Below are 22,883 nucleotides of genomic sequence, written 5' to 3'. Positions count from 1 at the left end.
AAGTGTGGGGTACCATAATAATATGGGAAACAATTTTGGAAATCAAAAGAACCTATAAAACCTTTACCTAACTAATACTGGGAAGGCCTAAACTCATCTGGAAAAATGTACCATAATAGTAAGGGAAACAATTCTGAAAATCAACAGAACCTATTAAACCAACACAAAAAAACTGAGTGGGGAGGGTTATAAAGATCTTGGAAAATGTGGGGCCCATGAAATTACATAAAAAACATTTCTAAAAATCAACTGATCCTATGAAAACCCTACCTAACTTTACTTGAAATATAAATTTCCCATATTTTTTTGTTATATCTAAAATAAATGGTAAAATGTGGTACCCTTATACTTTATATACACTTAAAATATTTCATTATAGGAGGAAAAGAATACTCTAGTATTAGCCATTCCCCTGAGAGAGAGAGGGGGGGGGAGAGAGAGAGAGAGAGAGAGAGAGAGAGAGAGAGAGAGAGAGAGAGAGAGAGAGAGAGAGAGAGAGAGAGAGAGAGAGAGAGAGAGAGAGAGAGAGAGAGAGAGAGAGAGAGAGAGAGAGAGAGAGAGAGAGAGAGAGAGAGAGAGAGAGAATTATGTATATACTGGCTAGGATGCAAATAAAATTATTCTGCAACGCTATCATTATGAAATACGGGTTAAAAATACATAAAATACTCTTTCATTAAAAACAAAGAATTCTAGTTCTGCAACATCTTTTATACATAACATTAACCATTTATGAAGGTACATAAATTCTCAGTTAGTTTTGAAAATTGGGCAGTCATCAAGGGAAAACAATTCTCATGAAATGAAAGAACATTTCAGAACAAGACAAAACAACAAGGAAGCAAGTAAAATGGGCCTCAACTTCCCCATGAAGAAATAAAAACACCCAGCAGGAATGTATCACTAAGCACAACACAGCCTGGTGCTGACATGCCTTGAATGTCATACCCTCATTCACATGGTATTCTGATGCATTCAGCTCTGTTTATCATCATCAGAAGAGATCATCATCTGGATACTAGAATCTTTATGACTATGGAGCTAATCCTGCTCTATGTTATCTATATGTAGCACTCTAATACAACATTATTCCCATACCATGGCTCAAAGGTAAATGAAAGACTTATACAGAGCGGTTGATGCTTAAGGAGGCTTTAGGCATCTGGCACCAATATCAAAGATCAGTTGAAATTCAGTTGTTAAAGCCAAAGTACAGACCACAGATCTATGTGAGGCACTTTAACCAGGCAACAGAGATCTACACAAGGTTTGGTTAAATGGCTGTCAGTGGGCTGGAAGTGAGTCTAATCTATGTTGCCAGTGCTTGTACAATAGAAATCCATACAACAATATTTAGCTTTGATATATAAGAAGATCTATAGAAAGCCATGGCCCCCCTAAAAAATCTTCAGCCCTCATTCCCTCTCCAATTTCATAGGATTTGTTGCTATTTCTGGTTTCTCTTTCTGGATTTTAGCAATGGGGTGCTGCCTTTCTGTCTTCTGTAACTTAATTCTGATTGGCTACTAATGACAAAATCAAAAAAAGAATATTAGAGTGTAGTCAGAGCTTGCGGGATAGGAATCTAATATCATCTTGCTACTGATAGCCCTATGTGGCTTTCTAAAAGTATGCACCCTAATTTTCAAAGGAATTGACAGCAAAATGTTGCTCACTGAGCCATTTTGTACAGGAGACATCCTCCACAAAAAACAGTTCACATGTACAACAAGCAGTCTGGCACTAAACGTTATGCACACAACAAAACACAAGCAATACAAGCTGCCAGATATCAGCATAGCCATACTGTATCAACAGTGTCTTTCAACATCAAGTACCGATACAAAGGACTGAGGAGCAAAAGCTCTGAGGTGGAAGACACACCGACATAATTCTCTGCCAGACACAATATCACACAGAGCCCCACTGAATAAGAAAGTGTGTTTCTTCTGTCAAAAGTATGATGGTAAGTCATTTATGGTAAAAACTTTTAATGCATAGCAAATTCTGAATTGTGCATTTGAACTCTCCAGTAACAGTGAGCTAAGTGTGAGACCTAGCACATCAATCTCATCAGGCGATACACATGCTACTGATGTGAGGTATCACAAGCAAAGTTGGACCGTGAATGTGCACCAAGTGTTTGGGAGTGCCGTAAAAGGAATAACAGTGACAATCAACTGCTCATCATTGACTGAAATTATCAACTTCACTGATAACCACACCGAGGATAAACAGAATATACCCATGAAAGATACTAAAACAACTTACTTGCACATCCGAAGTGGATGGAAAATATTTGATTACCGTTAACCAACATGCAGTAGAAAGTTGGTGACAGAGCAAAGTCTTTCTGAGCCACCTCATCTAAAATCTGTACAACAAAAAGACAAAACAAAATCTAGTGTTCTGTATTTTCCTGAAGTATACGATAAGGGAATGATGAATAATGTACTTAACAAATGATCCAGAGGATCTGCAATGAAAAGTGTATACAGTGCAGCAAAGCATGTGTGCAACAGCACAGACATTCACCCAAAAGACTTTGGATAAGTCCATTTCTAGATCAAGTACAACTGATGATGTTCTTGTTGAACTGTACTCACTAATCAGATGGATTATGGTAGGGATACTCATCAAACTAGATAATGAAGGTCCCAGAAGGTTATATATGGCTTCAAAGGTTGGTGACATACAACCCAGGTACAAATACACCAGGAGAGGCAGTGTTTGGGTTAATACCCAGGTTTTTGAACTGGTGTTGATTATATGACATGTAACCAGGTGCAAGAGAGACATGAATCTCCTTCATACTAGCTTATGTTTACCACAAATGCATCTTAGGGGCTTACCATGCACATATCGTCTGTAGTTCAGACTATGAGAGTGATGAGGAAACACATCAAACAATAATGATGTCAATAAGTGTGTGTATGATGGATATATGTATGAATATATTTATCTTATCTATTTTATTATACTTTGTCGCTGTCTCCCGCATTGGTGAGTTAGCGCAAGGAAACAGATGAAAGAATGGCCCAACCCACTCACATACACATGTATATACATAAACGCCCACACACTCACATATACATACCTATACATTTCAACGTATACATACATGTGCATATACATACACAGACATATAAATATATACACATGTAGATATTCATACTTGCTGCCTTCATCCATTCCCATCGCCACCCCACCACACATGAAATTGCACCCCCCTCCCTCCACACACATGTGAGGTAGCACTAGGAAAAGACAACAAAGGCCACATTCGTTCACACTCAGTCTCTAGCAGTCATGTGTAATGCACTGAAACCACAGCTCCCTTTCCACATCCAGGCCCCACAAAACCTTCCATGGTTTACCCCAGACGCTTCACATGCCCTAGTTCAATCCATTGACAGCACATCCACCCCAGTATACCAAATTGTTCCAATTCACTCTATTCCTTGCACGCTTTTCACCCTCCTGCATTTTCAGCCCCCAATCGCTCAAAATCGCTGTTTCCCGTGTCAATGAAGAAGCACCAGGAAACAGACAAAGAATGGCTCATCCACTCATATACACATATGTATACATAAATGCCCATACATGCACATATACATACACATACAGACAATACATATATACACATGTACATCTTCATACTTGCTGGCCTTCATCCATTCCTGTCACTACTCCGCCACACAGGAAATATCATCGCTAACCCCCCTCTCCGATTCAACAAGGCAGCACCAGGAATCAGAAAAAACAAAGAAAGGCCACATTTGTTTACACTCAGTCTCAAGATGTCATGTGTAATGCACCGAAACCACAGCTCCCTATCCACATCCAGGCCCCAGAGACCTTTCCACGGTTTACCCCCAACTCTTCACATGCCCTGGTTCAGTCCATATATATCATTATACTTGATTGTCATCTCCCATGTTAGGAAAGTAGCAACTGGAAAGAGATGAAGAAAGACCCATCCACTTATATATACACATATATACACATAAATACACATAAATGCACATACATGTACATATATCATACATGAACTTATGTGTATATGTTGATATGCATGTATATATACATGTATAGGCAATTATGTATATAATGTGCATATGAGTGGATAGGCCTTTCTCTGTCTATTTCTTGGCACTACCTTGCTGCCATGGGAAACTGTAATTAAGAAAAAAGTATACATAACATATACATACAAATCATTTTATCTTCTTATACATGATCGCCATTTCCCGCATTAGCAAGGTAGCGCCAGGACACAGATGAAGAATGATTAATTATTTCATACACACACACACACACACACACATATATATATATATATATATATATATATATATATATATATATACTTATATATATATATTATCCCTGGGGATAGGGGAGAAAAAATACTTCCCACGTATTCCCTGCGTGTCGTAGAAGGCGACTAAAAGGGGAGGGAGCGGGGGGCTGGAAATCCTCCCCTCTCGGTTTTATTTTTTTCCCCAAAAGAAGGAACAGAGAAGGGGGCCAGGTGAGGATATTCCCTCCAAGGCCCAGTCCTCTGTTCTTAACGCTACCTCGCTAACGCGGGAAATGTGCAATAGTTTGAAAGAAAGAAATATATATATATATATATATATATATATATATATATATATATATATATATATATATATATATATATCCCTGGGGATAGGGGGTTAAGAATACTTCCCACGTATTCCCTGAGTGTCGTAGAAGGCGACTAAAAGGGGAGGGAGCGGGGGGCTGGAAATCTTCCCCTCTCATTTTTTTTTAAATTTTCCAAAAGAAGGAACAGAGGGGGCCAGGTGAGGATATTCCAAAAAAGGCCCAGTCCTCTGTTCTTAACGCTACCTCGCTGACGTGGGAAATGGCGAATAGTTTAAAAGAAAAGAAAAAAAAATATATATATATATATATATATATATATATATATATATATTTTTTTTTTTTTCATACTATTCGCCATTTCCCGCGATAGCGAGGTAGCGTTAAGAACAGAGGACTGGGCCTTTGAGGGAATACCCTCACCTGGCCCCCTTCTCTGTTCCTTCTTTTGGAGAAAAAAAAAAAAATATATATATATATATATATATATATATATATATATATATATATATATATATATATATATATATATTTTTTTTTTTTTTTCAAACTATTCGCCATTTCCCGCATTAGCGAGGTAGCGTTAAGAACAGAGGACTGGGCCTTTGAGAGAATACCCTCACCTGGCCCAATTCTCTGTTCCTTCTTTTGGAAAATTAAAAAAAACCGAGAGGGGAGGATTTCCAGCCCCCCGCTCCCATATACATACATATACATATATATACATACATATATATATATAAAGCGAGATATACATAAGTATACGTATGTAAGTAGGAGAGATGGCCAGAGAGCGTTATTGGATTACGTGTTAATTGACAGGCGCGCGAAAGAGAGACTTTTGGATGTTAATGTGCTGAGAGGTGCAACTGGAGGAATGTCTGATCATTATCTTGTGGAGGATAAGGTGAAGATTTGTATGGGTTTTCAGAAAAGAAGAGTGAATGTTGGGGTGAAGAGGGTGGTGAGAGTAAGTGAGCTTGGGAAGGAGACTTGTGTGAGGAAGTACCAGGAGAGACTGAGTACAGAATGGAAAAAGGTGAGAACAATGGAAGTAAGGGGAGTGGGGGAGGAATGGGATGTATTTAGGGAATCAGTGATGGATTGTGCAAAAGATGCTTGTGGCATGAGAAGAGTGGGAGGTGGGTTGATTAGAAAGGGTAGTGAGTGGTGGGATGAAGAAGTAAGATTATTAGTGAAAGAGAAGAGAGAGGCATTTGGACGATTTTTGCAGGGAAAAAATGCAATTGAGTGGGAGATGTATAAAAGAAAGAGACAGGAGGTCAAGAGAAAGGTGCAAGAGGTGAAAAAGAGCACAAATGAGAGTTGGGGTGAGAGAGTATCATTAAATTTTAGGGAGAATAAAAAGATGTTCTGGAAGGAGGTAAATAAAGTGCATAAGACAAGGGAGCAAATGGGAACTTCAGTGAAGGGCGCAAATGGGGAGGTGATAACAAGTAGTGGTGATGTGAGAAGGAAATGGAGTGAGTATTTTGAAGGTTTGTTGAATGTGTTTGATGATAGAGTGGCAGATATAGGGTGTCTTGGTCGAGGTGGTGTGCAAAGTGAGAGGGTTAGGGAAAATGATTTGGTAAACAGAGAAGAGGTAGTGAAAGCTTTGCTGAAGATGAAAGCCGGCAAGGCAGCAGGTTTGGATGGTATTGCAGTGGAATTTATTAAAAAAGGGGGTGACTGTATTATTGACTGGTTGGTAAGGTTATTTAATGTATGTATGACTCATGGTGACGTACCTGAGGATTGGCGGAATGCGTGCATAGTGCCATTGTACAAAGGCAAAGGGGATAAGAGTGAGTGGCTCAAATTACAGAGGTATAAGTTTGTTGAGTATTCCTGGTAAATTATATGGGAGGGTATTGATTGAGAGGGTGAAGGCATGTACAGAGCATCAGATTGGGGAAGAGCAGTGTGGTTTCAGAAGTGGTAGAGGATGTGTGGATCAGGTGTTTGCTTTGAAGAATGTATGTGAGAAATACTTAGAAAAGCAAATGGATTTGTATGTAGCATTTATGGATCTAGAGAAGGCATATGATAGAGTTGATAGAGATGCTCTGTGGAAGGCATTAAGAACACATGGTGTGGTATATATATATTATTTATTATATTCATTTATTTTGCTTTGTCGCTGTCTCCCGCATTTGCAAGGTAGCGCAAGGAAACAGACGAAAGAAAAGGCCCAACCCAACCCCATACACAATGTATATACATACACGTCCACACACGCAAAAATACATACCTATACATCTCAATGTACACATATATATATACACACAGACACATACATATATACCCATGCACACAATTCACACTGTCTGCCTTTATTCATTCCCATCGCCACCTCGCCACACATGGAATACCATCCCCCTCCCCCCTCATGTGTGCGAGGTAGCACTAGGAAAGGACAACAAAGGCCCCATTCATTCACACTCAGTCTCTAGCTGTCATGCAATAATGCCCAAAACCACAGCTCCCTTTCCACATCCAGTCCCCACACAACTTTCCATGGTTTACACCAGACTCTTCACATGCCCTCATTCAATCCACTGACAGCACGTCAGCCCCGGTATACCACATCGATCCAATTCACTCTATTCCTTGCCCGCCTTTCACCCTCCTGCATGTTCAGGCCCCGATCACACAAAATCTTTTTCACTCCATCTTTCCACCTCCAATTTGGTCTCCCACTTCTCCTCGTTCCCTCCACCTCCGACACATATATCCTCTTGGTCAATCTTTCCTCACTCATTCTCTCTATGTGACCAAACCATTTCAAAACACCCTCATCTGCTCTATCAACCACACTCTTTTTATTACCACACATCTCTCTTACCCTTACGTTACTTACTCGATCAAACCACCTCACACCACATATTGTCCTCAAACATCTCATTTCCAGCACATCTACCCTCCTGCACACAACTCTATCTATAGTCCACACCTCGCAACCATATAACATTGTTGGAACTCCTATTCCTTCATACATACTGACTTTTGCTTTCCGAGATAATGTTCTAGACTTCCACACATTCTTCAATAATCCCAGAACTTTCACCCCCCTCCCCCACCCTATGATTCACTTCCGCCTCCATGGTTCCATCCACTGTCAAATCCACTCCCAGATATCTAAAACACTTCACTTCCTCCAGTTTTTCTCCATTCAAACTTACCTCCCAATTGACTGATCCCTCAACCTTACTGTACCTAATAACTTTGCTCTTATTCACATTTACTCTCAGCTTTCTTCTCTCACACTTTTTACCAAACTCAGTCACCAGCTTCTGCAGTTTCACATATGAATCAGCCACCAGCGCTGTATCAGCAGTGAACAACTGACTCACTTCCCAAACTCTCTCATCCACAACAGACTGCATACTTGCCCCTCTCCAAAACTCTTGCATTCACCTCCATAACAACCCCATCCATAAACAAAGTAAACAACCATGGAGACATCATGCACCCCTGCTGCACATCTACATTCACTGAGAACCAACCACTTTCATCTCCTCCTAAACATGCACATGCCTTACATCATCGATAAAAACTTTTCACTACTTCTAACAACTTACCTTCCACACCATATATTCTTAATACCTTCCACAGGGCATCTCTATCAACTCTATCATATTCCTTCTCCAGATCCATAAATGCTACATACAAATCCATTTGCTTTTCTCAGTATTTCTCACATACATTTTTCAAAGCAAACAACTGGTCCACACATCCTCTACCACTTCTGAAACTACACTGCTCTTCACCAATCTGACGCTCTGTACATGCCTTCACCCTCTCAATCAATACCCTCCCATATAATTTACCAGGAATACTCAACAAACTTATACCTCTGTAATTTGAGCACTCACTCTTATCCCCCTTTGCCTTTGTACAATGGCACTATGCAAGCATTCCGCTAGTCCTCAACCACCTCACCATGAGTCATACATACATTAAATAACCTTACCAACCAGTCAACAATACAGTCACTCCATTTTTCAATAAATTCCACTGCAATACCATCCAAACCCGCTGCCTTGCCGGCTCTCATCTTCCGCAAAGCTTTTACTACCTCTTCTCTGTTTACCAAATCACCACCTCGACCAAAACACCCTATATCTGACACTCTATCATCAAACACATTCAACAAACCTTCAAAATACTCGCTCCATCTCCTTCTCACATCACCAGTACTTGTTATCACCTCCCCATTCGCCCCCCTTCACTGATGTTCCCATTTGTTCCCTTGTCTCATGCACTTTATTTACCTCCTTCCAAAACATCTTTTTATTCTCCCTGAAATTTAATGATACTCTCTCACCCCAACTCTCATTTGCCCTCATTTTTGCCTCTTGTACCTTTCTCTTGACCTCCTGTCTCTTTCTTTTAAACATATCCCAATCATTTGCATTATTTCCCTGCAAAAATTGTACAAATGCCTCTCTCTTCTCTTTCACTAATAATTTCTCTTTCACTAATAATCTTACTTCTTCATCGCACCACTCACTAACCTTTCTAATCTGCCCACCTCCCACACTTCTCATGCCACATGCATCTTTTGCACAAGCCATCACTGCTTCCCTAAATACATCCCATTCCTCCCCCACTCCCCTTACCTCCTTTGTTCTCACCTTTTTCCATTCTGTACTCAGTCTCTCCTGGTACTTCCTCACACAAGTCTCCTTCCCAAGCTCACTTACTCTCACCACTCTCTTCATCCCAACATTCTCTCTTCTTTTCTGAAAACCTCTACAAATCTTCACCTTCGTCTCCACAAGATAATGATTAGACATCCCTCCAGTTGCACCTCTCAGCACATTAACATCCAAAAGTCTCTCTTTCGTGCGCCTATCAATTAACATGTAATCCAATAATGCTCTCTGGCCATCTCTCCTACTTACATGCGTATACTTATGTATATCTCTCTTCTTAAACCAGGTATTCCCAATCACCAGTCCTTTTCTAGCACATAAATCTACAAGCTCTTCACCATTACCATTTACAACACTGAACACCCCATGTACACCAATTATTCCCTCAACCGCCACATGACTCACCTTTGCATTCAAATCACCCAACACTATAACCCAGTCTCATGCATCAAAACTACTAACTCTCTCAGCTGCTCCCAAAACACTTGCCTCTCGTGATCTTTCTTCTCATGCCCAGGTGCACATGCACCAATAATCACCCATCTCTCCATCCACTTTCAATTTTACCCATATCAATCTAGAGTTTACTTTCTTACACTCTATCACATACTCCCACCACTCCTGTTTCAGGAGTAGTGCTACTCCTTCCCTTGCTCTTGTCCTCTCACTAACCCCTGACTTTACTCCCAAGACATTCCCAAACCCCTCTTCCCCTTTGCCCTTGAGCTTTGTTTCACTTGAGCCAAAACACCAGGTTCCTTTCCTCAAACATACTACATATCTCCTTTTTTTCTCATCTTGGTTACATCCACACACATTTAGACACCCCAATCTGAACCTTCAAGGAGGATGAGCACTCCCCGCGTGACTCCTTCTTCTGTTTCCCCTTTTAGAAAGTTGAAATACAAGGAAGGGAGGGTTTCTAGCTCCCCACTCCTGTCCCCAACTCTCATTTGCCCTCTTTTTCACCTCCTGCAACTTTCTCTTGACCTCCTGCCTCTTTCTTTTATACATCTCCCATTCATTTGCATTATTTCCCTGCAAAAATCGTCCAAATGCCGCTCTCTTCTCTTTCACTAATAATATTACCTCTTCAGCCCACCACTCACTACCCTTTCTAATCTGCCCACCTCCCACGCTTCTCAAGCCACAAGCATCTTTTGTACAAGCCATCACTGCTTCCCTAAATACATCCCATTCCTCTCCCACTCCCCTTACGTCCTTTGTTCTCACCTTTTTCCATTCTGTACTCAGTCTCTCCTGGTACTTCCTCACACAAGTCTCCTTCCCAAGCTCACTTACTCTCACCACTCTCTTCATCCCAACATTCTCTCTTCTTTTCTGAAAACCTCTACAAATCTTCACCCTCACCTCCACAAGATACTGATCAAATATCCCTCCAGTTTCACCTCTCAGCACATTAACATCCAAAAGTCTCTCTTTTGCACGCCTATCAATTAACACGTAATCCAATAACGCTTTCTGGCCATCTCTCCTACTTACATATGTATACTTACGTATATCTCTCTTTTTAAACCAGGTATTCCCAATCACCAGTCCTTTTTCAGCACATAAATCTATAAACTCTTCACCATTTCCATTTACAACACTAAACACCGCATGATAGGTAGTATGTTTGAGAAAAGGAACCTGGATGTTTTGGCTCTGAGTGAAACGAAGCTCAAGGGTAAAGGGGAAGAGTGGTTTGGGAATGTCTTGGGAGTAAAGTCAGGAGTCAGTGAGAGGACAAGCGCAAGGGAAGGAGTAGCACTACTCCTGAAACAGGAGTTGTGGGAGTATGTGATAGAGTGTAAGAAAGTAAACTCTAGATTGATATGGGTAAAACTGAAAGTGGATGGAGAGAGATGGGTGATTATTGGTGCATATGCATCTGGGCATGAGAAGAAAGATCATGAGAGGCAAGTGTTTTGGGAGCAGCAGAGTGAGTGTGTGAGTAGCTTTGATGCACGAGACTAGGTTATAGTGTTGGGTGATTTGAATGCAAAGGTGAGTAATGTGACAGTTCAGGGTACAATTGGTGTACATGGGGTGTTCAGTGTTGTAAATGGAAATGGTAAAGAGCTTGTAGATTTGTGTGCTAAAAAAGGACTGGTGATTGGGAACACCTGGTTTAAAAAGAGAGATATACATAAGTATTTGTATGTAAGTAGGAGCGATGGCTAGAGTGCATTAATGGATTACGAGCTAATTGATATGTGCGTGAGAGACTTTTGGATGTTCATGTGCTGAGGGGCAACTGGAGGGATGTCTGGTCATTACCTTGCAGAGACAAATGTGAAGATATGTAGAGGTTTTCAGAAAGAAAAGAGAGTGGTGGGAGTAAGTGAACTTGGAGGAGAATTGCGTGAGGGAATACCAGGAGAGATTGAGTGCAGAATGGAAAAAGGTGAGAGCTAATGACGTAAGGGGAGTGGGGGGGGAATGGGATATATTTAGGGAAGCAGTGATGGCTTGTGCAAAAGATGCATGTGGCATGAGAAAGGTGGGTGGGTAGATTAGAAAGGGTAGTGAGTGGTGGGATGAAGAAGTATGACTGTTAGTGAAAGAGAAGAGAGAGGCATTTGGATAATTTTTGTAGGGAAATAAGTGCAAATGACTGGGAGATGGATAAAAGAAAGAGGCTGGAGGTCAGTCAAGATAAAAGGTACAAGAGGTGAAAAAGAGGGCAAATGAGAGTTGGGGTGAGAGAGTATCAGTACATTTTATGGAAAATAAAAAGATCTTTTGGAAGGAGGTAAATAAAGTGCATAAGACAAGAGAACAAACGTAAACATCGGTGAGGGGGGCTAATGGGGAGGTAATAACAAATAGTGGTGAAGTGAGAGGGAGATGGAGTGAGTATTATGAAGGTTTGTTGAATATGCTTGATAACAGAGTAGCAGATATAGGGTGTTTTCGTAGTGGTACTGTGCACAGTGAAAGGGACAGGGAGAATGATTTGGTAAACAGAGAGGTAGTAAAAGCTTTGCAGAAGATGAAAGCCTGCTAGGCTGCGGGTTCGGATGGTATTGCAGTGGAATCTATCAAAAAAGTGGGTGACTGTGTTGTTGACTGGATGTATGAATGGTTCATGGTGAAGTGCCTGAGGATTGGCGGAACGCATGCATAATGCCACTGTTCAAATGCAAACGGAATAAAGGCGAGTGTTCAAATTACAGAGGTATGTTTGTTGAGTATTCCTGTGAAATTATGTGGGAGGATATTGACTCAGAGGGTAAAGGCATATACAGAGTATCAGACTAGGGAAGAGCAGTGTGGTTTCAGAAGTGGTAGAGGATGTGTGGATCAGGTGTTTATTTTCAAGAATGTATGTGAGAAATACACAGAAAAACAGATGGATTTGTATGTAACATTTATGGATCTGGAGAAGGCATATGATAAAATTGATCGAGATGCTCTGTGGAAGACATTAAGAGTATGTGGTGTGGGAGGTAAGTTGCTAGAAGCAGTGACAAGTTTTTATCAAGGATGTAAGGTATGTGTACGAGTAGGAAGAGAGGAAAGTGACTGGTTCCCAGTTAATGTCGATTTACGGCAAGGGTGTGTGATGTCTCCATGGCTGTTTAATTTGTTTATGAATGGGGTTGTTAGGGAGGTGAATGCTAGAGTTTTGGAGAGAGGGACAGTATGCTGTCTGTTTTGGATGAGAGGGCTTGGGAAGTGAGTCAGTTGTTGTTCGCTGATGATACAGCATTGATGGCTTATTCAGGTGAGAAACTGCAGAAGTTAGTGACTGAGTTTGGTAAAGTGTGTGAAAGAAGAAAGGTGAGAGTAAATGTGATTAGTATGATGAATTTTTAAATAATTCATCAGTTTATTTGGATAACCTCACTGTCTCAAGTTTCTCCAATACTTTTTTGATTCCATTAGTACATACTTCAACATATTATAACAAGACAACTGTAGGCGTCACACATAGGACCAAGTCTCCAATACATCACGTTGACGATCGGTCAACACAGTAGGACCATTTCTCAGTTGACAACGAAACTGTCTCAAAATGGAGTGCCATCCTTGCAAATTTTTCTTATTCTCTGTAGTCCATCACTTGTCTAGGATTGTAAGTCCATCAAACATAATTATTAGTCTGCTTATAAAATGTAAAGAGTAAGGTATTACTCTCATTTCTATACTGCTCGATATAGCTGCTTTAGCCACAGGATTTACAATACTGTTAACACTGTTACCAACAAGTCCAAGACACCAACAAAATTTTATATCATTTATGCTTTGAGTGGATTCTTACAATCCCATCTTTGATTTCTTGAAAAATGGGATGTATTGAAGCAATTTTTTTTTGTGTGTGATATGGCTTGGAGTGTACTTTACAGAGATTATTAAAGCAATAAAGTGCAACTTAAATACCATACAGTTCTAGAGTGAATCAGATGTTTATATAACCTAATGGTTGAATACCATACAGTTCTAGAGTGAATCAGATGTTTGTTTTATATAACCTAATGGTTTTTATCAATTCTAAGGAGTGTGTGCACGTAGGAGGAGAGGATGGTGAAGAAAGAAGAAGGTGGGTCCGCTTCAAGTTATGTCACCATAACTGAATAGTCAGTTTATGGATGGGGTGGTGAGGGACATACAAGTGAGGGTTCTGGAAAGATGAATGGGTTTGCAGTCTGCTGGGGTAATGGGGACCTGGAAGGTGTGTCAGTTGTTTACAGATGATATGGCTTTGGTGGGAAACTAGAGTGAGAAATTGTAGAAGCTGGTGTCTGAGTTTGGGGAAGGTGTGTGAAAGGATAACGTCTAGAATCAACATGAATAAAGGTAAGGTAATGATGTTTAGTGGAGAGCAGAGGTAACTGTTTGAATGTGAGTTTGAATGGTGAGAACATTGAGGAAGTAGGTGTTTCAGAAACCTAGGAGTAGATATGGCAGTGGATGGAATTATGTAAAAGGAAATGAACCATAGGGTAGAGGTGGAGGTAAAGGGCCTTAGGTGCACTGCCAAATGCAAAGAGAGAGGTTATGGTCTGTGAGGATAAAGATGGGTATATCTGATGGTAAATAGCCCCAGCGGTGCAGTATGGATGTGAACTATGGCCCTTAACTGCAAAAGTACAGAAGAGATTCGAGGTGTTCAAAATGATATGCTTGAGGACAGTATGTGGTGTCAGAAGGGTTATCTAATCTAGTTTAGTAAGAAATTAAATTCATTAAGAAAGAAGAGTGGTAGTAAGCAATGTTTGAGAGGCCTGACCAGGGTGCACTGAAATGAGTCGGAAAAATGGACAAGATGTGAGAGGCAAGACTAAGAGGATATGTTTATCAGATATGGAAGGAACAAGGAGGAGGAAATTGAGAATGAGTTGAAACAAGGAGTGAAAGATGCTTCAAGTTTTTGGAGTCTAAACATGAGGATACAGCAAAATGGAGCAACATGGTACATGGTGCAACAGGCTGAAAAAGGGCTTATGAAGCAGTCAGGGGAAAACACAGAAAGGTCTGTAAGGCTTGGCTGTTGATGTAAGGTTCTGATTTTGGTACATCTTACCTGACAGATAGAGAGTGGATATGAGAAATGAGATTTTCTTTATCTGTTCCTGGTAATAAATCACTAAAATAGGAAACAGTGAAAATATATAGGAAAATTATCTTCATATTCATCTTCAACATTGACTGTGAGGATAAAGGTGAAAGAATATCAACATATCTCCTTTACATTGTTAAAGACAACTAAGAAGGGCAAAAACAGGGCACTAGAAATCTTCCTATCTAGTACCATTAATTCTGAAAAGTATGAAGAAAGGAAGTACCTGCAGCCTTGAAACGACTGTTCCTCAAACACTCAGTTGTGTGTTCCCAATTCTATCTCATATTTTTTTTTCATATTTGTTCCCTATTCCCTGCATTAGTATGGCAGTGCCATGAACAGATCAGGAATTGGCCTCATTCACTCGTATCCATTCTCCAGCTGTTATGTGTAATGCACCAGAACCATGCTCCCTATCCACATCCAGTTCCCATAGCTGGTTCAGTCCATTAAAAGCATATCACATCCTGTATTCAATGTCGTTCTAATTCGCTCTATCCCATGCATGCCTTTCACCCTCCTGCACATCTAGGCCCTGAGCACTCAAAAATATTTTTCACTTTAACTCCCTGTTTTCCTTGCCCCTTTCACTTCTGACACATATAGCAACCTCTCCAAACTCTTCCTTTCCAATTGTCCAAACCATTTAAGCAAACCCTCTTCAGCTCTCACCCATGCTCCTCTTATTACCACACCTCTCTCTTATCCTTTATCATAAATTCATCTTATTACAACACCTTTCTCTTACCCTTTATTATTTACTCAATCAACCCTCCTTAAACCATATATCATCTTCGAACATCTAAATTCCAACACATCCACCCTATTCCACACTTTCTCATTTACAACTCATGCCTAGCATCCATACATCACTGGGACTGTTATATCTTTAACATCATCCATTTTTGCCCTTTCAGATAATGACCTCTCTTTCCACACATTTCTCAGTGCTCCCAGAGCTTTTGCCCCCTCACACTCCCTGTGCACCCTCCAAATAACTTAATGCCAACTTCCATCTCTTAATGACAGTTATCCTAACAATCATTTTTCTACATAATTGCTTTTCCTGCCTTAATAAGGTAGCATCAAGAAAAGCTGATCAAAGGCCTTATTTGCACCAAAACTGGAGCTTATCATCCACAGACCAGCCACCCAAACATTCATTCTGACCTCAAATTTTTCTTTAAAAATTTTTTCTAGACTTTTCAGCAAGGTATCTTTTCTAACTGTTTCCCATCCAGTGTGTTGCTAAAGGGAGTGGAAAGTGTGCTTTGCTTTCTTTTCTTGTACTGAATCTTTTTTTCAGAAGTGTTAAGGATAGAGCATCTTGCCAGAACCTTGGGTCTGTGTGGTCTGTACATCTATGTCTAGGTAACTATTCCTTGGTTTACCTTAACCTTTTGGAAGTACCAGTCGACTCCAGTCAATAAAAATCTTACAATTACTGAATACAATGGTCAACCATAGTCTATACCACTATAAAAAAAATGTTTCCACTTACTCCAGTTATCTCCATTTTCTGAATCATGCAGTGAAGACCAGAGCCTGATATGTACTGCCATCTCTAGTCACCCCAATTTAGGAGAGTTATGAACATCATAACACTATAATATGCTCTGTATATATTTCTTTTATTTACTTAAAGGCCATATCTTATTAACATGGTAGCACCAAGAACAGATGAAGAAAGACTGCATCCACTTACACCAATTCTCTAACTGTCATGTGGAATGCACCAAAACCTTTCCATGGTTTACCCTGGATGCTTCACATGCCCTAGTTCAGTCCACTGAATGCATGTCAACCCCCAATATACCACATCATTCCAATTCACTTATCCTGTGAGAGCCTTTCACCCTCTTGCATATTCAGGCCCTGATTGCTTAAAATCTTTTTCACCCCATCCTTACATCTCCAAATTGGTCTCCCCTTTCTCCTTGTACCCTCCTCTTCTGACACATTTGTCAACCTTTCCTCACTTATTCTCTCCATTTGTCCAAACCATTTTGGCACACCCTACTATACAGCTCTCTCAACCATTTTCATTTTATCACATTTATCTCTTACCCTTTTATTACTTATCAAACCATTTCATTTCCAACACAAACACCCCCCTCTATACTGTCTTATCTATAGCCTATGACTTCCAGGCATATAATAATGTTTGTACTATTATACATTCAAACATACCCATATTCTCCCTCCCACTTAACAATAATTCTTTCCACACATTTTTTGGTGCTCCCAGAACCTATGCCCTCTCACCTACCCTATGACTCACTTCCACTTCCATGGTTCCATTCACTGCAATGTCCATTTCCAGGTATCTATAACACTTTATCTCCTCTACTTTTTCTCAACTCAAACTCACACCCTAACTAACCATATACTGTGTATAATTCTGCTCCATTAAAGAAAATATTCTGACAATTTACAAAATGTTCTGATGAGGGATAAGAGGTGGTGTCCTTTTAACCATGATGCATCCTTTCTATTTCAATGCTTCTCAGTAAAATCTTCTGAGGGATACGAGGTGGTGTCCCTTTACTCTAATGCTTCTATGCAAAAGTTTTCTCCAATTCTTTCCAAGACAGTACGAATAGGAAGAGGAAGAGAATGCTAGCACCAGAACAGAATGAGAGGGAATCAATGCCGCTAGCCTCATTGGTATTATTACTACAGAGCAACTCAGTTGCCGCTAGCCTCTGGTATTATTACTACAGAGCAACTCAGTTAAGTTCAATACCATGTTTTGCATATGTTCATGATATTCTATTCATACCCATAAAACAAAAAAAATGAGCATAAGAAGTGGACTGAATAATGTGCTTCGGGTAACAAAGCACACCTAATATTAACAAAAAATCATTCTTAAACAAAATTTCTAAAGAAATTAAGTGTTAAGTATAGAAACTTTGAGGGTCTTTTTTGATAAAAAAAAAAAAAATTCATTACATCATTTTCAACAGTGAAATTGCATCATCAGGGTATGTCTGTGAAATCATATCCACAGTACTAAAGGCTTCAAAAGTTCTGGTTCAGTAAACTGACATCACACAGCCACCAGTAAAACACATCAATTCAATTCACTCTATACCACTCACACCTCATGCTTGAGAATGTTCAAGCACCGAAACATCTTAGCATTCTTTCCTTCCATCCTTATATCTCATTCATGGTCTTCCCTTCCCCCTTTCTACCTCCATCTTATAAGAAGATCTTCTGAAGTCTTCTTCGCTCATCCTCTCCTCATCTACAATACCAAACCTCTCTTCTCCACTGTCATTTCTTACATGATCAACCATATCAACACCACATACTGTCCATAGGCATTTCATTTCCAGCATGTCCTCCCTATTTCACTCACTTGCATTTAGGACCCAAGACTTCCATCCATACATGTCAAACATACTCATCTTTACCCAAAAAGACAATGGTCTCTCCTTTCACACAAATTTCAATGCATCCAAAATTTTGTCCACCTCTCCCATCCTAGGACTAAGTGGTTTCAACCACCACCATGTCCACTTCAAGCTACCATAAGCACTCCACTTCCTCCAAGTCCTCCATATTCAAACTCAAACCATCCCATTTCATCATTCAGCTCCACCTTACCTTACTTTTCTTCTTGATTACCTTCAACTTTCACACATTCTCCCACACTTTTTCAAAAGCTTCCAGAGTTTCTTTGTAAAGTCTGCAATCAGAGTTGTATTGTCTGCAAGAAGTAGCTATTTCACCTCCCATGTCCCCCCAAAACGCAATATAATGTAAACCCATCCCTCTTTACAATCCTTCCACTCATCTCCACACTTCATAGATATTTATTTATTTATTATACTTTGTCGCTGTCTCCCGCGTTTGCGAGGTAGCGCAAGGAAACAGACGAAAGAAATGGCCCAACCCCCCCCCCATACACATGTATATACATACGTCCACACACGCAAATATACATACCTGCACAGCTTTCCATGGTTTACCCCAGACGCTTCACATGCCCTGCTTCAATCCACTGACAGCACGTCAACCCCGGTATACCACATCGCTCCAATTCACTCTATTCCTTGCCCTCCTTTCACCCTCCTGCATGTTCAGGCCCCGATCACACAAAATCTTTTTCACTCCATCTTTCCACCTCCAATTTGGTCTCCCTCTTCTCCTTGTTCCCTCCACCTTCGACACATATATCCTCTTGGTCAATCTTTCCTCACTCATCCTCTCCATGTGCCCAAACCACTTCATAACACCCTCTTCTGCTCTCTCAACCACGCTCTTTTTATTTCCACACATCTCTCTTACCCTTACGTTACTCACTCGATCAAACCACCTCACACCACACATTGTCCTCATACATCTCATTTCCAGCACATCCATCCTCCTGCGTACAACTCTATCCATAGCCCACGCCTCGCAACCATACAACATTGTTGGAACCACTATTCCTTCAAACATACCCATTTTTGCTTTCCGAGATAATGTTCTCGACTTCCAAACATTCTTCAAGGCCCCCAGGATTTTCGCCCCCTCCCCCACCCTATGATCCACTTCCACTTCCATGGTTCCATCCGCTGCCAGATCCACTCCCAGATATCTAAAACACTTCACTTCCTCCAGTTTTTCTCCATTCAAACTCACCTCCCAATTGACTTGACCCTTAACCCTACTGTACCTAATAACCTTGCTCTTATTCACATTTACTCTTAACTTTCTTCTTCCACACACTTTTCCAAACTCAGTCACCAGCTTCTGCAGTTTCTCACATGAATCAGCCACCAGCGCTGTATCATCAGCGAACAACAACTGACTCACTTCCCAAGCTCTCTCATCCCCAACAGACTTCATACTTGCCCCTCTTTCCAAAACTCTTGCATTTACCTCCCTAACAACCCCATCCATAAACAAATTAAACAACCATGGAGACATCACACACCCCTGCCGCAAACCTACATTCACTGAGAACCAATCACTTTCCTCTCTTCCTACACGTACACATGCCTTACATCCTCGATAAAAACTTTTCACTGCTTCTAACAACTTTCCTCCCACACCATATAAGCACATTAAAAATCTAACAATGCACATCCTCGATGCATATGACAATACACTTTACACATGACAGCTAGAATGGATGTGAGCAAATATGGCCTTTCTTCATCTGTTCCTGGTGCTACCTTGCTAACATGGGAAACAATGATCAAGTGTGAAAAAAAATCCTTGATGCAAATCTAACTGCCAGGAACCACTCCCCCTCCTCACTCACATCCTTTAATGGTGCTCTCAAGGTAAAAACTCCTCACTATAACTAAAAACTTTTCCCTTTCCCGATGTATTCACATCACTTTCAACAAAACCTCTCTAATCCATAAATGCTATATACAACTTACTCTCTAAGTACTTCTCACGAATTCTTCAAAGCCTACATCTGGTAAACACATCCTCCCCCTCTCCTACAGCCACACTGCTCCTACCCATTCAGGTGTCCTGAGCATTAAACGACACTCAATCACCAGCCTTCTATAAACCTTACCAAGTATATTCTACAAACTTATAACTCTAATTCAAGCATTCACTTTTTCCTTCTTTACATAAAACATGAATTCTGCCAGTCTTCCTGCACCTTTTCATCAGCCATTCTAATGTTGAAAAGCAAGACAATACTGTCACCACCTTTCTTGAAATACAAATCTGCAATCACCTTCATTCCAGCCAGTTCAGCCATACTTCATTGTGCAGTAAATAATAACAGCAACAACAACAATCAATAATAATAATAATAATAACCCTGAGTTTGGGGAGGAAGAATTAGAATTCTAACTCCATATTCCCTATGTGATGTAGGAGACAACAAAACAGGGTGGGAGTGGAGGACTGGAAACCCTCCCCTTCTTGTATTTCAATTTCTAAAAGAGGAAGCAGGAGGAGGACTAAAGGGGGCAGAAACAGGGGCCTGGAAACCCTTCCCTTCTTGTAGCTAAACTTCTAAAAGAGGAAACAGAAGAAGGAGCTAGGTAAGGAGTGTTCATCCTCCTTGAAGGATCTAACTGGGATGTTAAAATGTATATGAATGTAACCAAGATGAGAAGAAAGGAGAAACAGGTAGCATGTTTGAAAAAAGAAACCTAGATGATCTGGCTCTGAGTGAAACAAAGCTTAAGGGTAAGGAGGAAGGATTGTCTGGAAAAATCTCAAGATTAAAGTCAGCGGTTGGTAAGAGAACAAGAGCTAAGGAAGAAATAGCACTACTCCTGAAGCAGGAGTAGTGGGAGTGTGTGATTGAGTGTAAAGCAGTAAATTCTAGACAGATGTAAGTAAAACTAAAAGTGGATGGCAAGAGATGGGTGATTATTGATGCTTATACACCTGGTTATGGGAAGAAAAATCATGAGAGGCTAGTGTTTTTGTAGCAGCTGAGTGAGTGTGTAAGCAGTTTTGATGTATGAGATGGGATATTAATGACGGGTGATATAATTGCAAAGATAAGTAACGTGGCAGTTGAGGGTACAATTGGGGCACATTGGGCATTCAGTGTTGTTAATGGAAACAGCGAAGAGATGAGAAGAGCTTGTGGAGTTGTGTGCTGAAAAAGATTAGTGATTGGCAACATCTGGTTTAAAAAAAGAGATACACACAAGTATACATATGTGAGTAAGAGAGACAGTCAACAGGCACTATCAGATTACATATTAATTGATAGGAATGTAAGAGAGAGACTTTTAGATTTAAATGTGCTGAGAGGGGCAGCTGGTGGGATGTCTGATCACTTAACTTGTGAAGGGCACGTTGAACATTTGTAGAGGTTTTCAAAAAGCAGGAAAAATGTAGGGGAAAGGAGAGTGGTGAGAGTAAGTTACCTTGAAAAGGAGACACGTGTGAAGAAATACCAGGGGAGATTGAATGCAGAATAGCAAAAGGTGAGAGTAAATACAGAGAGGAGTGGGTAAGGAATGGGAGGTAATTTGGGAAGCAGTGACAGCATGTGCAAGAGATGCAAGAGATGCAGGAGGGAAGTAGGCACATTAGAAAGGTTAATGAGTAGTGGGATGAAGAAATAAAGTTGCTAATCAAAAAGAAAAGAGATGCATATGGGCTGTACTTATATGGAAGGAGTGGAAATGACTGGGAAATGTGTAAGAGAAAGCAGTAGGTCAAAAGTAAGGTGCAGAAGCTGTAAAAGGACAAATGGGAGACAGGAGAGAGTATCAGGAAACTTTCGGAAAAATAGAAAAATATTTGGAAAGAGGTGAATAATGTGCAAAAGACAAGAGAAAAATGGGAACATCAGGGAAGAGGGCAAAAAGTGAAGTGAAAGCAGGGAGTGGTGAAGTGAGGAGGAAATGGAGACAGTATTTTGAAGGACTGTTAAATGTGTTTGATGACAGAGTGGCAGATGTATGGTGTTTTAGTCAGAGTGATATGTGAAATGAGAGTTATTGACAGCAGTTTGGTGAAGAGAGAAGAGGTAGTGAAAGCTTGCATAAAATGAAATGTGACAAGGTGGCTGGAGTGGATGGTATTGCTGCTGAATTTGTCAAGAAATTGGGTGACTGTGTTCTTGATTGGCTGGTAGGATATTCAATGTATGTATCGATCATGGTAAAGTGCCTGAGGATTGATGGAATGCATGTATATTGCCACTGTATAAAAGAAGGGGTACATAGGTGAGTTTTCAAACTACAGAGGTATAAGTCTGTTGAGTATACCTGGTATGATGTATGGGAGGGTATTGATTGAGACAGTGAAGGCATGTACAGAGCATCAGATTGGGGAGAAGCAGAGTGGTTTCAGAAGTGGTAGAGGATGTGTGGATCTAGTGTTTGCTTTAATGAATGTGTGAGATATGCTTAGAAGAACAGATGGAGGAGGTATATGATAGGGTTGATAGAGATGCTTTGTGGAATAAGAATATATAGTGAAGGAGGAAATATACTGAAGGCAGAGAAGTTTTTATCAAGGACGTAAGGCTTGTGTACCAGCAGGAAGAGAGGGGAGTGATGGTGAGTGGCAGGGGTGTGTGTGTGTGT

At 40.4% G+C, this 22,883-nt stretch overlaps 1 protein-coding gene across 3 annotated transcripts in view; it reads right to left on the bottom strand.

The window, feature by feature from the left end:
• LOC139748772 (polyadenylate-binding protein 2-like) overlaps positions 1-22,883 on the bottom strand; it is a 284,468-nt gene that overhangs the window by 108,489 nt on the left and 153,096 nt on the right. Inside the window, exon 6 of one of the 3 annotated variants that reach the window (XM_071662207.1) lies at positions 2,272-2,374. The exons of the other annotated variants lie outside the window; for them this stretch is intronic. Coding sequence (XP_071518308.1) covers positions 2,368-2,374 — 7 coding nt within the window. The 3' untranslated portion in view covers positions 2,272-2,367. The remainder of the gene's footprint in view (positions 1-2,271; positions 2,375-22,883) is intronic. 3 annotated transcript variants of the gene reach the window in all.

The sequence above is a fragment of the Panulirus ornatus genome, chromosome 5, assembly GCF_036320965.1.
Source record: "Panulirus ornatus isolate Po-2019 chromosome 5, ASM3632096v1, whole genome shotgun sequence".
In the NCBI taxonomy this organism is placed as follows: domain Eukaryota; kingdom Metazoa; phylum Arthropoda; class Malacostraca; order Decapoda; family Palinuridae; genus Panulirus; species Panulirus ornatus.
The sequence above is the reverse complement of the archived record's forward strand: the minus strand, read 5'-3'. Positions and strand labels throughout refer to the sequence as shown.